We start from the raw sequence: 15,232 nt of genomic DNA on the forward strand, positions 1-15,232 counted from the left end.
AGCAGCAGCAGCAACAGGAGCAGCAGCAGCAGCAGGAGCAGCAGCAGGAGCAGCAGCAACAGGAGCAGCAGCAGCAGCAGCTTATAGTCCACTCGATACTGGACTGGTAGCCAGTGCAGAGACAAGAGAGCAGTTGTGTGATGTGCTCACAGTATAAAGGGGCTCAGATCTTTCACAATGACACAATGGAACTCTCAAATACTAGTTCGCTGATATAAACAGTGACAATGATGCATATATATTTTTTCCCAAGAATAGTCATAATAAACATATATAAATATTATGCAGGTTTATGCACAGAGGCTTTCGGCTCAACAAGTGCCAAGCCTTTTAACAACGCACAAACGTACACAAGCATAACATTCACACACCTCAATGAATTCTCACACGTATATGACAAGCGACTTCATGAAAACTAAACTTTGTTTTTATACCCGGTGTTATCTGGTCAGGATGACCACCGTCAGGGAACAAGGGTCAGCTTAGTGTGGGGGTGTATTTATAGCTCTGGCCACAACCAACCCCTAACAGCATAGTTGGTGTTCATAATAAAGATTTTGGGTTAGATCGCGTAAGTATAAATGTGTCGAAACCCTCCACCACCCGACACGGCCAATCAGTAAGGGATTTGTCACATAAACAAAACGCCAAATAGTTCTAGATTTGAAGCTTTCGTGACTGCAAGACATCATATTCTTAGGTTTTTTCGGTAAAGTCACGTAGGTAAAACATCAAAATTAATGAAAATAAAATAAAATAAAAACAAAAATCACGACGTTTCGGAGGCAACACAAGTCTCCGTCATCAGGTGGGACCGTCACAGCCGAATTAGCTGCATCAAGGTGCATCTTGATGCAGCTAATTCGACTGTGACGGTCCCACCTGATGACGGAGACTTGTGTTGCCTCCGAAACGTCGTGATTTTTGTTTTTATTTTATTTTATTTTCATTAATTTTGATGTTTTACCTACGTGACTTTACCGAAAAAACCTAAGAATATGACGCCAACTAGTTACTAGTATAGTGTATAGTAGTATGTAGTGTATAGTGTAGTGTATAGTAGTGTGTAGTGTAGTGTATAGTGTAGTGTATAGTAGTGTAGTGTGTAGTAGTGTAGTGTATAGTGTAGTGTATAGTAGTGTGTGTATAGTAGTGTGTAGTAGTGTAGTGTATAGTAGTGTGTAGTGTAGTGCATAGTGTAGTGTATTGTGTAGTATATAGTGTAGTGTATAGTGTAGTGTATAGTAGTATATAGTAGTGTATAGTGTAGTGTATAGTAGTGTATAGTGTAGTGTATAGTAGTGTATAGTGTTGTGTATAGTGTAGTGTATAGTAGTGTGTAGTGTATAGTCTAGTGTACTTCTTCAGCCCACCGGTGTGTTGAAGAGTGAATCCACGACAGAATATTCTGGAAAATTGCCCGATGATGCTGGATGTTATTACCAGCGAAACGTCGTACTCAGGTTGTAAATGTTATGGATTCACTCATCACCACACCGGTGGGCTGAAGTAGTCACTATTTGGCGTTTTGTTTACGTGACAAATCCCTTACTGATTGGCCGTGTCGGGTGGTGGAGGGTTTCGACACATAAATAACGCGATCTAACCCAAACACCTTTATTATGAATAATATTGGTTGCGAAAGCCTACGTGTTAAGCAAAGTTGTTGTGTTTGTACATATTTGTGTCTATTGTGTGCATTTATGGTTTTCGTGGTTTATGGGTGTATGATATCTGTGTGGATTCTGTATCATGTACGCATGTTTCTGCGTCGGGTCTGTGTATATATGTGTGCAAGTGTGTCTGTCTTTGTATGTTTATGGATCTGTGTGCATGTGCCTCTGTATTAATGTTTGTGTCTGTGTTGTGAGTGTATGTGCGTGTATGTATCGGTGCATATGTGCAGAGTACTCGTGTGTCTGTGTATTTTTCCACGTATCTCTGCATTTTCGTGTGTACATGTGCATGCGTGTTGGGGACCGGTAACGTAGTGGTTAGCGCGCTGCGCTACGAACCCTGGTCGTCCGGGTTCGATTCCTGCTCACAGCCACTCCCAACTACGATTATCTGAACCGATCCCGGACATCCCCTAGATCGACTCAGTCTCAAGTCAGTACCTTATGCGATGTGTAAATATTGCCACTGTGCCATGCTGGCCTTCATGGGTGCTCGTTAACTGAACTTGCTCCTACAGTCTGTTAAGGCTTTACGAGGGATCCCGTTGTCCTTGTCCTTTGTGAGTCTTTGTCCACATGGAAATCGGCGAGCAGGTCGGCCACCTGCTCTACACCAGTTTGTTGAGATTGGAATTCCAGTGAGCAGATGCAAATAAAGTCAACCTCTCCTCGTCGTCCGTCCCTCCTCACATCTCTTTGGGGAGAGGTGGACTTTCCATTTGCCTTCCTCTTCTCTGCCCTACTCGTCCTCCGTCCGGATCTCGTTCTCCTTCTGATGAGTGCGGAGCAGCGGGGCCGGCTCCGTCTGCTGTCCCGCAGCGTGGGTCTGGGGGCGACGGCGGCGGCGGCGTCGAGGGTCCGGGCGCGTCGGCGAGCAGCGAGTCGCGGAGCCGCCCCAACTCCGCCTGCTCCAGGATCTTGTGCACGAGGAAGCGCTCGCGGCGCACGCACGCGCGCACGTGCGACGGCATGTCCGGGATGACGTAGGCGATGAAAGAGTTGGTGAGGAATATGACGTGCTGCGCGCACGCAGGCACGCATCGTCGTCGTCACGCGGAAAAAAGATCTTTCGTATCTTAAGAAGTTGCATGTACAGGACAGGGTAAGTCCTCGTTTTACGCCGGAAATGCGCTAAACGTGAAAAGTGCCACGTGAAGGGGAAAACGCGTTAAGCGACGATTTCCAAGTAAACAATGTAATGACGCACGCACAGCGATATGGCGTGACAAACAGCTGAGGGTACACCGCCGCGTCACTGTATTATTCCACGTACTGTGTCACTGTACCACTCAGACATGCAGCTCAAAAAGGAGTTCTTCGTCTACCACTCAGATACTGCGTTATAATGGCACGCATTCCACGTTATAATGGTGCACGTTCCGCGTTATAACGGCACGCATTCCACGTTATAATGGTGCACGTTCCACGTTATAACGGCACGCGTTCTGCGTTATAACGGTGCACGTTCCGCGTTATAACGGCACGCATTCCACGTTATAATGGTGCACGTTCCGCGTTATAATGGCACGCGTTCTGCGTTATAACGGTGCACGTTCCGCGTTATAACGGCACGCATTCCACGTTATAATGGTGCACGTTCCGCGTTATAACGGCACGCGTTCTGCGTTATAACGGTGCACGTTCCACATAATGTCACACGTTCCGTGTTATAACGACGCGCTTTACGGGTTATGATGGTGCGCACGTTCCCTGACGGGAGAGCCGCGTTGTAGTGAAAACGCGTTGTGTGCCAGTATTCTGTGAGTTTCTGCAGTCTACACATTAGTGTTACGAGATAATGCGTCTCTAAAGTTTACGTGCTAATGTCACTCGTCCTTGTAGAGTTTACGTTGGTGTCACTCGACCATCTGCCTTAATAGTATGAATAGGTACACCCCAATCAGTGGATCAGAAGGTCGGTAGGCATTCGGTGTGATTAACTGTGGGTAATCCCACCTCTTACCAAATCATCTGGCCAGTATGGAAGAGCAAGCCAAATACAATTTAGAAGGTCTCTCTTGAGTTCCCCCAAATGGAGGTCCTTCTACCAGCAGCAGTGTGAGCAAATCATTGCTCGGCTGCACCTTTAACTTTTAAGGGATATGCAAATGTGCACGTGGGGAGATAAAGGCGGCCGGGCGTGGTGCTGGCCACCGACCCCCTCGTGTGCCGTGTTGGCCTTCTTAGGTGCTTGCTAACAGCACTTGCCCCAACAGTCGGTTCAGGCTATACAGGGGCTCTTTGTCTGTGTCTTGTATGCAAATACATACCTCCGTGACAATGACGAAGGCTAGCTTGGCCGCTAGTACGTGCCAGTACTGCATGTTGAGGGAGTATGCCTGAGGATGGCCAGGAGGGTAGCGATAATCCCTGTATCTGCGCACATACAAACGCAACCACAAGCAAGCATGCACCGGCTGTACTGAGCATTTTTGAAAAGGTACAATTGTGCACATATACGCACACATTTCATTCTCAAATCGGCTGCTGGATGAGGGCCTTCCCACGGCTGTGTGGGGGTTATGTCTGACCACGCTTCAGGGCATTAATCAACTGCGACATCCATAGAGCAGCACACCCGGAAGTGACGTCACGACGAATAGGAGAGCACACCCCAAAGTCAGGGAGGGCGCCTAGAGGCAGCCACCTGCAGGTGGTGTGGATCGCCAGGTCGAACCAGGGCGGCAGCTCGTCGGGAATATTCTGCTCCTGGAAGTCGCTGATGTTGAAGACGGAGAGGCTGTTTTCATTGTACCCGCGCATGGTGGGAAAACCCGCGCCGTGCCCTGCCGAGTAGCCATAGTAGTACACGAGGCGTGGGATGATGTCCGACGTGAAAGCCACGATGCACACCTGTGGAATTTGCACGTGCACATGCAGCATCAGCGATGTCACCTAGCTATGCAACGACTTGACCACCCATTCCCAATGTCCATTACCCCATAAACTCACCCGAAGTAATTTAATACACTGTCGCAAGTACAATTTTGGGGCATGCTGCCACGGCGTTTATGATTAACACAAGGACTTACAATCCAGAGGTCGCCGGTTTGATCTCCCGGCATTGCAGTTGATTCAGTGACGCAGTGATGAGCGTACTGCGGGATGTCTAAGTTTGATTCCCGGCCACGGATGGAGCGTTGGCACATCAGTTAGAGCAATGGGCTCCGAGACGCAGTGGTTCCGAGTTTAATACCCAGCCAAGGTTAACATCACTGGTGGGAGATATCTTAACCGGTCTAGGGGCCCCAACATTAACCCATTCACCGAGTCGCTTAAATTTGACTAGATATATAAATAGTAAGAGAAGACTATGATAATGGTGTATGTTTGAACCCAAATGGGTAGCATAATTTAATAAAAATCTACTGCTCCACAATTGGAACAATCGGTAACATATGTACTTTTACTCTTATCATTCCTATTATTCTATAACTTCATGTAGAGCTCTCACAAGCCAGCCGTTCCCTCTCCTATCCAGGCTCAACTCCCCCTAATTGCCATTTCACCCCTTAACTGCCTTAACCGCCATAACAGCTTTAACGGCCTTAACTGACAGCCTCATGGCTATCCATCAACTGCCCCAAGTGACAGTCTTGCGGCTGTCCCGCTGCTCATGCTCCACGTCACACTCACGAGCTTGCCGAAAGGGAGAGAGAGAGAACGAGTGAAGTGGCGAGCGGACGATCGGTGCGACTCACGTTGGTGAGAACGGACAGGGTGGCCACGACGCCCAAGATGTCCTCCCAGGCTCCGATGCCACTTGCTCGAGACACGACGGGCCTCCGCGTCTTCGTGACCAGCTTCCAGGCGTCGACGCGAACCTCCATGATATTGTTGAGCAGCGCGAGCAGTGGAGAGAGAGGGAACGACGCCACGAAGAGCGTCACAAATCCGAACTGGATGACTGGGATACAATTGTGGGGGGGGGGGATATTATTAAAAGCAAAACCAATGTTCTAATTGGTTCAATGTAATGTAGTCAAAGGAGTCCTTCAAATATATTGCCATTTAAAAAATATACGTGAACTGGGACCCACGATGGGCCACTTGGGAGACAAGATGGAGACAAGATGCCGTGTGTATTTATCTGCGGCTGCATCATCGCGAGCAGTAGAGTTAAGATGCGTACTATACAGGAATGTCGCGGTCAACCGTCAACGGTCGAGTGAACTACCTCAATAAATTTGGTGCGAATGGTCACATTCCACGATTGGGAAAACCCGCGATTTCGGTGTATAATGCAAAGATTTGTGCCTTTAACGAAATCACCCAGAATGCACTAAATCTAATTGGACCTTGGAATCAAGGTAGGTTTGAGCCTGGATAGTGATTGGATGGGCGAACAGTTGTACTGCCATATCTGCCTTTTGGCTAAGATCAAGTGTAGTATCTGTTCTTATTTTCTGTGTGTTTAGTTTGTTGTCCTTCCCCCGCACCTACGATTAGCACGGTGGGCTATGTACCATGTGAAAGAAGTTCGACATACGGGATAGTGGAGAACGTGGCAAAATCCCTGCCTCCACCAACTCGAAGTTTAATACAAATGACACCCAATCGTTTTGCTTTCAGGTGAAATTAGGGAGAAAACACCACTCTGGCTCGGCAGGTGTGCTCCCGTGAGCTCATTGTACCCATCTCAAGGTACTCGTTGAAGAGCCCGAGCTTGCTCTGTGGCTGCAGGTCCTTGTCCTGCTCCCAGCGCGTGTAGACATCCTGCGGGCGCTGCTTAGCTCGACGCTGGGCCCACCAAGTCATGAACCATCTGAAGATTGGCGAAGGGAGGACGCACACACCCAGGCACGCGTAATGCACGCATACGTGCACAAATTCGGTCAGCTGTTCCATAGCTCCTTACCGCATCTTCAAGCTCCCAGCACGTACAATGAAACGTCCGACGTTACGCTGAATAACACGTGGTACAGCTCGAAATCCACATCAGGGAGATCTCCAGAACAACCACTCAAAGCCGACGCAGTAGCGATGTAACGGACAACTTTCTGTCAACCCACTGTGGGGTGGAAGACTCCCCATGTCGGTCACGGGCTTTGCGAGTTCAAAACGATGGAACTGCCTGAATGCCCAGCAAGTGTCTGATTGGCACGATAACCCCCAATATACCCACATTGTCAGGACAGTTGACTAGGGTTAAATTTACCAGAGTGTGTCTGGAAGGAATAAAACATAACACACACCCCTTTGAGCATTTAAATGAGTAACTATTTGATGATTAATTTGCAGTGGCTATCATTTATTACTGCTGAAAACTGCGTAGTACTGCAGTGTTCTGTTCCTCTCAGTACTTGGCAGCAGTAGGCATACGCAGGGTGAAGCATCACTCATGCCAGCCAATTTGCAAGCGTGTTCCCGAGCACACTTAAACAATGTGTGGCATCTGGAATGGACGCTGCCCTCATGATTCTAAAGGCGCTACATCAGTTGATCACCCTGTTGTAAGCAGTGCCACAGAGGTTCTCACATGGTGCTCTGAACCTTTGTGACTTCTTTATATCCTGGGCACGGATTAGTGGCAAGTGGTATCTAAGCCAGAAGCAGAATCAGAATCTACATCATGGGACCCTCTTTGCCAGTACCAAAATATGATAATAGGTTTTTCCCCTTTTTTCTGGCAACAAAACAGGTGTTAAGATGTTAAAACACCAAACTGAAACCTTTTACAAGGGATCATGTCTGCATTAACCACGATGCTTGTGGTAGACCAGAGGACGCCAAAAAGCCCTTTGGCGTCCTCTGCGAAAGTGTCCCCCCCACCCCTCTGAAAATGAGTGAAGTACACTCGCTTAAACGATCAGATATCCCGGCTCAAGCGAAAGCACTACTCACGGGAGGATGATTTCCTGGAAATTGCCCAAGATCTGCTTGACGCCCATGACGATGGTGAGCTGAGTAGTTAGTTCAACGAGACATCCGGCTGGGGAACACTAGATGGATGTAGGAATGTAGAGTAGATTCAGAGCAACCTTAATAATGCTTTCGTTTCATATAGCGTCATTCATGCTAATAGCATCCCATAACGATGTACATTAATTATGTATACAGTGAGGACCAAATCCCATATACAGCCACTACACCAAACAAATGAAAACCCTACTACCAAGTGAACTAAAAAAATAATAAACAAATTAAGAAGTGGCACCAAAACTAAAAAGAACAAACAAAAAAGTTATCACTACATATTGGTCCATTAATAATTAGTCATCATAATGTCTACAGTAGTGAAACATGGCAAGGCATTACAAGGGCACTAAAGATTCTAGATTTGAAGTTTCCGTGACTGCAAGGATCCACACTCTTTGGTTCTTTCGGTAAAGTCACGTAGGTGGAAATAAATAAATAAATAAATTGCGACTTTTCAATTTCAACACTGATGATGATTGCTTGTTGCAATCGAAACGTCGTGATTGATTTATTTCTATTTATTATTTATTATTTTTCACCTATGTTACATCACCGAAAGAACCAAAGAGTATGGGCACTAAAGATAATGAATACATCTCTAATTATCGTCTTATTTTGTTCAAACATCTGGTGCGAAGGGAAAAACTGGAGGACTCAGAGAAAAATCCACGCAACCACAGGGAGAGAGACATGCAAACTCCAAATATACAGCAGGCGTCAGGTTTGGCATCGAACCTACGACTTCCTGTATACCAGGCTAGGTCGTAAATATCTCACCACCGTGGTGCCCCAATATAGTTTATGTCTCGCAGGCATACATTGCCACACTCCAATTTCCAACAAAGACGTTTTTGTGGCTCTAATTTATTTAGAACATAAAAAATGTGGTTGAATGTGACCCAAACAGCATGGAACTACGTGGCCCAACACCACTGACCCACACACCTCCTCGTTTCTCCATATGCCGAGGTACGCATAGTCCCCGGGGTAGCTGATGAATTTGCCCTTGAAGAATGCGATGTAGAAGCAAGCGGAGTAGTAGTTGATGAACTGGAAGAGGAATTTCTTGAGCGTCAGCTGATTCTCAAAGTCTGCCTGCGTCTTGGGCATCTCTGCGGGCATGAAACAAAGGTCACACGTGAATACGTGAACCCAACAGGGGTACAAAATGCACATTGGTGTTTATTTTTGTACTGATACATAGGCTGAGAAAATGAGTGATGATGTAATATGCAGGATTTGCAACATTGTAGAGTGCAACATGTTTAGATAGCCAGTAAACAGCTCAGGAGATGTGGAGTGAATCTCCAAGATGTTTCAGAAAATAATTTTTAGTTAGACTGGAGGAATTCGATGACCTATAAAGTTATTTTTACAGATGTCCAGTAGGGGCGGGAATGGGTCAGAGGGACATACCAACACTTGTAGTTTTGTATGCCGCTGTTGTACGGAATATGATGTACTCTTTAGACTTTTTTTTAAATACCTGCAGCAGCTGCTGCTGCCATTTTAAGTGTTAACCTATTATGATTGGTTCTTGGTGAAAACTGCCCATGGGCAATAACTGGTAGATAGGTGCCTCCTTCCAATCATTCACGAGTACTTTCCAGAGATGGTTAAGTATTTTCTTATAAGCTAGGATGGTAACACATTAAGGGTTGCTTGATGTTGAACGATAGGTAAAGTGGGCTTCAGCAAGACGCGTCGTTAGAAGGGATGTTGGCCAGCAGTAGAGACTAACAATTGAGTGGCAAGCTAAATGAGGGACGAACAGCAGAGAGAATTTCCACTTTGGTTCGGTCGATATGTTTGAGCAACCCACGCACACCAATTGAGAGTTTTAATTGCCGTACAGTAGTAGGGGCGCCGCGCTGGCAAAATGTTAACTCCCTCGCCTGGTATACAGCAGCTTGTGGGTTCAATCCCAAGCCTGATGCCTGCTGCTGTATATTTGGAGTTTGCATGTTCTCCCCGTGGTCGCGTGGAGTCTTCTCTCCACATTTAGAATCAACATCATGCATTTAGAGAATTTGGCTGCTATAAATGTCCACATGATAGGCCGCTTCGTTGAGCTATCATTTGTGGCCAGGTCGCTTCTGAAAAAGAGCTGTATAACTCAGTGGGCCTTACCTTTTAAAGTAAAAAAAAAAGTTCAGTTGGGCGGGGGGTGGGGCCTGTAGAGACTAGTGGGGGTGGGGGGGGGTGGGAGGTAGGGGGTGGGGGGGGCGCTGTTCCAAAAAAAGTTGTCCGCCACTGGCGCATACAAATGGAAATGGTTAGTTCATGGCATCTCACAGCGATGCAACTGCCATCAAAGCCTTTGCACGATTAAACCCAAGATACTGACATAAAACAGTCACTATTTAAACAGGCGATGATAACAGGCAACCTACAAAAATATAATTGCTCGTATAAATATGTAATAGTGGAATGCTTTGATGTTGCCTGCCAGCCGAGTCGCCTTTGAAAAAAAATCTTTATAGTTCAATGGGCTTTAGTCAGACAATAAACTTCTGATGAAAACCACGATAGAGATGCAACTTACCCAGGTCGGTGAGGACAAGAGCCAGCCTGTCATAGCACTTGTTGAGGAGTATGATGACTATGACGTTGAGGACGGAGGCCGTGATGGAGGTGGCCATTTGCGGCGTGAGCAACGTGCCGATCACCTTGATTTCAGACACCTGCTTGGGAATACTCGAGGCGAAGATGATGAAGATGGAGAGGCGGTACACAATGACGCCCAGGATGCTCGCGATGATCAGGAGCATCTGCCAGGAACACGAGTAATCCGCGAGTGGGTGAAGTTGACCCTAGCTGTGTACCTCGTTTTTTCCACTCTACAACCAAGCAAGCCACACTGGAGCTGCGCCAGGACAGCTCAGGAAGCGCCAGTTTGGTTTTTTCCACTGTACAACCAAGCCACGCTAGAGCTGCGCCAGGACAGCTCAGGAAGCGCCAGTTTGGTGTTTTTTCACTGCAGAACCCGAGCCATGCTGCAGACGTCACACGCAATTAATGTATGACGCTGGCACCCCCCCCCCCCCCAGTTCGATTGACTGGCACAACGTATGGCATCAATCATTAACTCTCCCCTCCCCCTCATCTCTGCATGGCCCCAAGCCAGCTTTAGATGTCTTGTGATGCCAAAGTTTTATTATTCACTTCTGGCTCGGCATGACACAGTCAGATTTAGGGCCGGGATCCACGAGGCTGAGGCCAAAATCCACAAGCCCAATCCAAGGCCGGAAGCCTTTCAGGTCAAGGCTAGGCTAAAACTAAACTTTTTTTTAGATAAGGGCCACTGAGCTATATAGATATTTTTTTAAGAAGCGACCAGGCCACAAATGACATATCAACGAAGTGACTGATCGGGGGGAAATGTATAGCAGTCGAATACTCTAAACGCATGTTGATTCTAAATGTGGAGGGAAAATCCGGAGGACCCAGAGAAAAATCTATGCAACCAGAGGGAGAACATGCAAGCTCTAAATTTACAGGAGTCAGGGTCGTGAGCGAACCCACGACCTCCTGTACATCAGACGAGGTAGTTAACATCTCGGCACCGTGGCGCCCCAAGTCGTCCTTTGACTACATTTCAGCATTGAGGATACGTTATGGCTCATGACAACTCAATAAACGCACAACCACAAATAATCAAAACGTCGCGCCATTCATTGCCTTGGGACAGCCGTGGATATTTCAGTTGATTAGATTGACATAGGAATGTAATTATATAATCATTCAGAGTTCTATACCCTGACGTGTCATCGTCATGCAGAGGTTCACCGGGAGGAGTATGAGCGCCACCCCTGATGGCGGAGGACAGTGTGGCTGCTGGGGTTGGGTCAAATACACATGCACAGTAAGAGCCGTGAATCCCCTGCTGGATGACGGCCTCCCTACACCTGTGTGCAGAGGCGTAGCTAGGGGGGGGCAGGGGGGTACATATGTCCCATGCGCCAAGGTAAAGGGGCGCCAAAATGAGGCTTACAACGTTACATTATAACTTATTGCGGCGGGCGCGGGAGCCTGAAACTACTGCACAAATCTACACCTCAACCTAAAAGTTTATATATCCCGCCACACAGCCTACATGTCATGTAATTACATTTTGGTACGCGCGCCTATTAAGAACTTACATGGAAGAACGTCCCAAACAACAGACAGGCGCAGTCTTTCAGCCTTAGTTCTTAGTTTTATTAGATTTCTGGAATGTCATTCTTGGAAAAATGTATCGTGTTCAGAAGCGCTTACAGGATCCTACTATGAATTTCAAGGAAGCAGCAACTGATCTGGAATTTTTGGAGCATGAATTTGTCAAGCTTCGTGATGATTTGAGCCAAGTTGCTGTAGAAAACGCCAAAACAAGATGCACAGCCTGGGGGATCGATGTGGACAGAAGAATTAGGCGACGTCGGAAGATGCCAAGATAACTGGCAAGAGATGCAGGACTTTCAGCAGAAGAAAAAATTGTGCGCGTTATGAAGAGCGTATTTTATCGACTTCAACAGGAGATGTCAACACGGTTTTTACGACTAAAAGACCTGAACACAAAATTTTGATTTCTGCTGGACGTCAAAACTCTTCTATCCGACACAGATGTCGATGCAATTCGTCGAAATTGCACAGATTTTGGAAATTTCTATGACACCGACATCAATGGCCACGAACTTTTCACAGAAATTGGAGATTGCAAAATGCTGCTCAGTAACCGGAATGAAGTTCTACCAGAAACTCCTTTGGATCTTCTTGGTTTTATTGTGTTTTATGGAGACATATTTCCGAATTTGCGAATTTCACTGCAAATTTTATTAACAATAGCAGTTTCAATTGCAAGCTGTGAGCGGTCGTTGAGCAAATTGAAACTTATTTTGTCGTATTTGCGGCTTCAATGGGACAAGATCGTCTCAGCGATCTTGCTCTTCTTAGCGTTGAAAGAGAAACATTGGAAAAAAATGATTTTGATTACGTGATTGACCAGTTTGCGACAGTGAAATCAAGAAAAATGAATCTTTTGTAGACTATGTCAACCAGTCTACGACAGTGACTGAGTAAGCCATGTAATATAATTTATATAAATTTGCTTCTTTAAATACAATGTTTCATTAAAATTTAAATTGTTATTCCTTATTCGATGTAATAGGAAAGTGTGATTAAACGGGTGGGGGGCAATTTTATAGTTCGTCCCCGGGCGCAAAATATCCTAGCTACGCCTCTGCCTGTGTGGGTCGTGGGGGTCATGTGCCCATTCTCCAGCATGCTGATCAGTACAACTACAGATTCTGCTCCATTGCCCTTTGCTGTCCACCACACAGCCCCGCAGGAGCCTACGACACCTGCGTTGTGCACGATGGTTACCCATCACACGCAGTACCCAGGCTTAACGCTGATAAGCTTCCGACATCTGATGAGATTCGAGAGCATTGCAGTTGACTTGGTCATTAGGTTACTGCATCAGGAGGATTGGTTCAATGTAATTGTTGCTGCTGGATGGGTGGACTCACCCAGAAGAGCACCGTGACTCCGGACAGACAGTAGCGAAGCCCCAGGGTCGTCTTGGGCACGTGGGGCTCCTCCTCCTGTACTCGCAGTGCACACACAGATGGGAGGAGAACCCAGTTTGGATAGGGGAGACCGTCACGTTGAGTGTGGTTACTGAGTCGACTCAGCCTCAAATGAGTACCTGGTGCGGTGTGTAAACATCGCCACTGGGGAGACAAAGGCGGTCGGGCTTGGTGTACCGTGCCCGGCCTTCATTGGTGCTGCTCGCTAGCAGAACTTGCCCAGCACGTCTGCTAAGGCTGCATCCCGGGGGGGGGGGGTCTTTGTCTTTGATTACTGAGTGCACCTGTTAAGGTTGGCTAGACGAGTCGTCCTTTGACTACATTTCAGCTTTAATAAATAAACTATATATCGGGGTGTGCTGTCACGTGATAAATACGGTGTCGTCCGTTTAGCACGTAAGCTTTCGCGACAAATATCCATAACACAGGTTTTTCTTTGGTTAAATATAAATGTGTCGTTAAACTCGCCACCACCCAACGACACATTTATATTTACACGATCTAACCCAAAAGACCTGTATCATACGGTACCGTATTGACCGTCTGGAGGAAATCGGCGGGTGGGTGGGAACGTGCTGCCCCCTAGTGTATGTTCAGAGGTCACTGAAAGGGATCCTCAGTAACTCTGAAATATCTACTGCGAAAGGACCAATCTCGAAGGGGGGGTCATTGTTGCACTGCTCTGCGAATGTTCAGAGAAGACGCCGATAGCACAACCAGAATCAAATTGGCGGAAAAGTCAGAAAAGTATGAAGAAGAGAAAAAAAGTACAATTGTACATCCATAATATAGGTTTTTTGTGTTAGAGCGCACAAATATAAATGTGTCGTTAATCCCGCCACAACCCGACACAGCCAATTAGTGAAGTTTGTCACGTAAACAGAGCATGCCAGATCGTCACTAGTACAGCACACCGGTGTGTTGGAGAGCAAATCAACAACATTTACAATCTGAGAACGATGTTTCGCCAGTAATTACAACTAGCTTCATCAGGCGACAGCCAGATTTGTGGAGACACATTTATATCTAACGACATTTTATTATTATTTCATTATTTCCCTTTTACGTGACTTTACCGAAAGAACCAAGAATATGAATCCTTGCAGTCACGAAAGCTTTAAATTGAAAATAATTGTAACACTTGCAATTGCACAAGACAGAGGTGAGTGCGATGAGGTGGTCACCGTGGTGATGGAAGGAAGCGTTACCATGGTGACGACGTTGAGCTTCTTGCCGGAGCAGCGAGCCTCGTACTCGGGCCGCGCCGGCTCGCCCTGCGCTGCTGCCGTCAGGTCCCATCGGAACGCCAGCGACGCCTGGGAGCGCTTCCACATCTCCAGGAACACCATGGCTGCCAGCAGGGTTCACTTTCAACGGTCACGTAACTACCGATTATGCTCGATGTTTTAGATGTTTCCTATCGCATTCTGTCATATGTCTTTTTCAAAGCGCAGTTTGATTAGCACGGGACACCAGGGATCACAACTACTCGGAGCCTTCACCTGTAGTCATTGGATCACTCACGACGTGCCTCATCGGATCTCGGAAACTCAGCAGAATTGAGTCGGGAAATCGCTCGCATTGGCCGTTGCTGCCATGCCTTTCAGAAGCAGGAAGACTTCTTCAGAATTCTGGCAATTCGCCTGATGGAGCTGGTTGTAATCACCATAGAAACGTCGTACTCTGACTGTAAATGTTGTGGGTTTACTCTCCAACACACAGCGGTGTGCTGATGTAGTCACTAATTGGCACGTTTTGTTTACGTCACAAACCTTACTAATTGTGTCGGGTGGTGGTCGGTTAACAACACATTTATATGTACGCGATATAACCCCAAAACCTTTATGAATACTATTGGTCGCGAAAGCCGACGTGTTCAACACGCTTGGCTATCATAGTCGTCTGCAGGCTGCGCTTTATGGGTGATCAGAGCAGGGCTGCGCAAGGGAAACGTCGGTGTGCTGCACCCTGCACCCAACCCTCACCAACCCGCACTCGCCACGCAGTAACGTATATTAAAATAGCCCCCAACACGTTAATGGTGTGGAAGAGCCCTCATCGAGCAGTGGA

At 46.9% G+C, this 15,232-nt stretch overlaps 1 protein-coding gene across 1 annotated transcript in view; it reads right to left on the minus strand.

Annotated features, from left to right (window-relative positions):
• Positions 1–850: 850 nt before the first annotated feature.
• Positions 851–15,232, minus strand: part of LOC144727944 (anoctamin-5-like) — a 28,091-nt gene continuing 13,709 nt past the window's right edge. Inside the window, exons 12-21 of the mRNA XM_078607084.1 lie at positions 14,371–14,513; positions 13,103–13,177; positions 10,141–10,366; positions 8,541–8,707; positions 7,521–7,618; positions 6,311–6,441; positions 5,378–5,583; positions 4,324–4,529; positions 3,947–4,052; positions 851–2,695 (exon numbers count right to left, since the gene is read on the minus strand). Of these exons, the coding sequence (XP_078463210.1) occupies positions 2,363–2,695; positions 3,947–4,052; positions 4,324–4,529; positions 5,378–5,583; positions 6,311–6,441; positions 7,521–7,618; positions 8,541–8,707; positions 10,141–10,366; positions 13,103–13,177; positions 14,371–14,513 (1,691 nt within the window). The 3' untranslated portion in view covers positions 851–2,362. The remainder of the gene's footprint in view (positions 2,696–3,946; positions 4,053–4,323; positions 4,530–5,377; positions 5,584–6,310; positions 6,442–7,520; positions 7,619–8,540; positions 8,708–10,140; positions 10,367–13,102; positions 13,178–14,370; positions 14,514–15,232) is intronic.

The sequence above is a fragment of the Lampetra planeri genome, chromosome 27 (assembly GCF_965212315.1).
Source record: "Lampetra planeri chromosome 27, kcLamPlan1.2.h2, whole genome shotgun sequence".
NCBI lineage: Eukaryota > Metazoa > Chordata > Hyperoartia > Petromyzontiformes > Petromyzontidae > Lampetra > Lampetra planeri.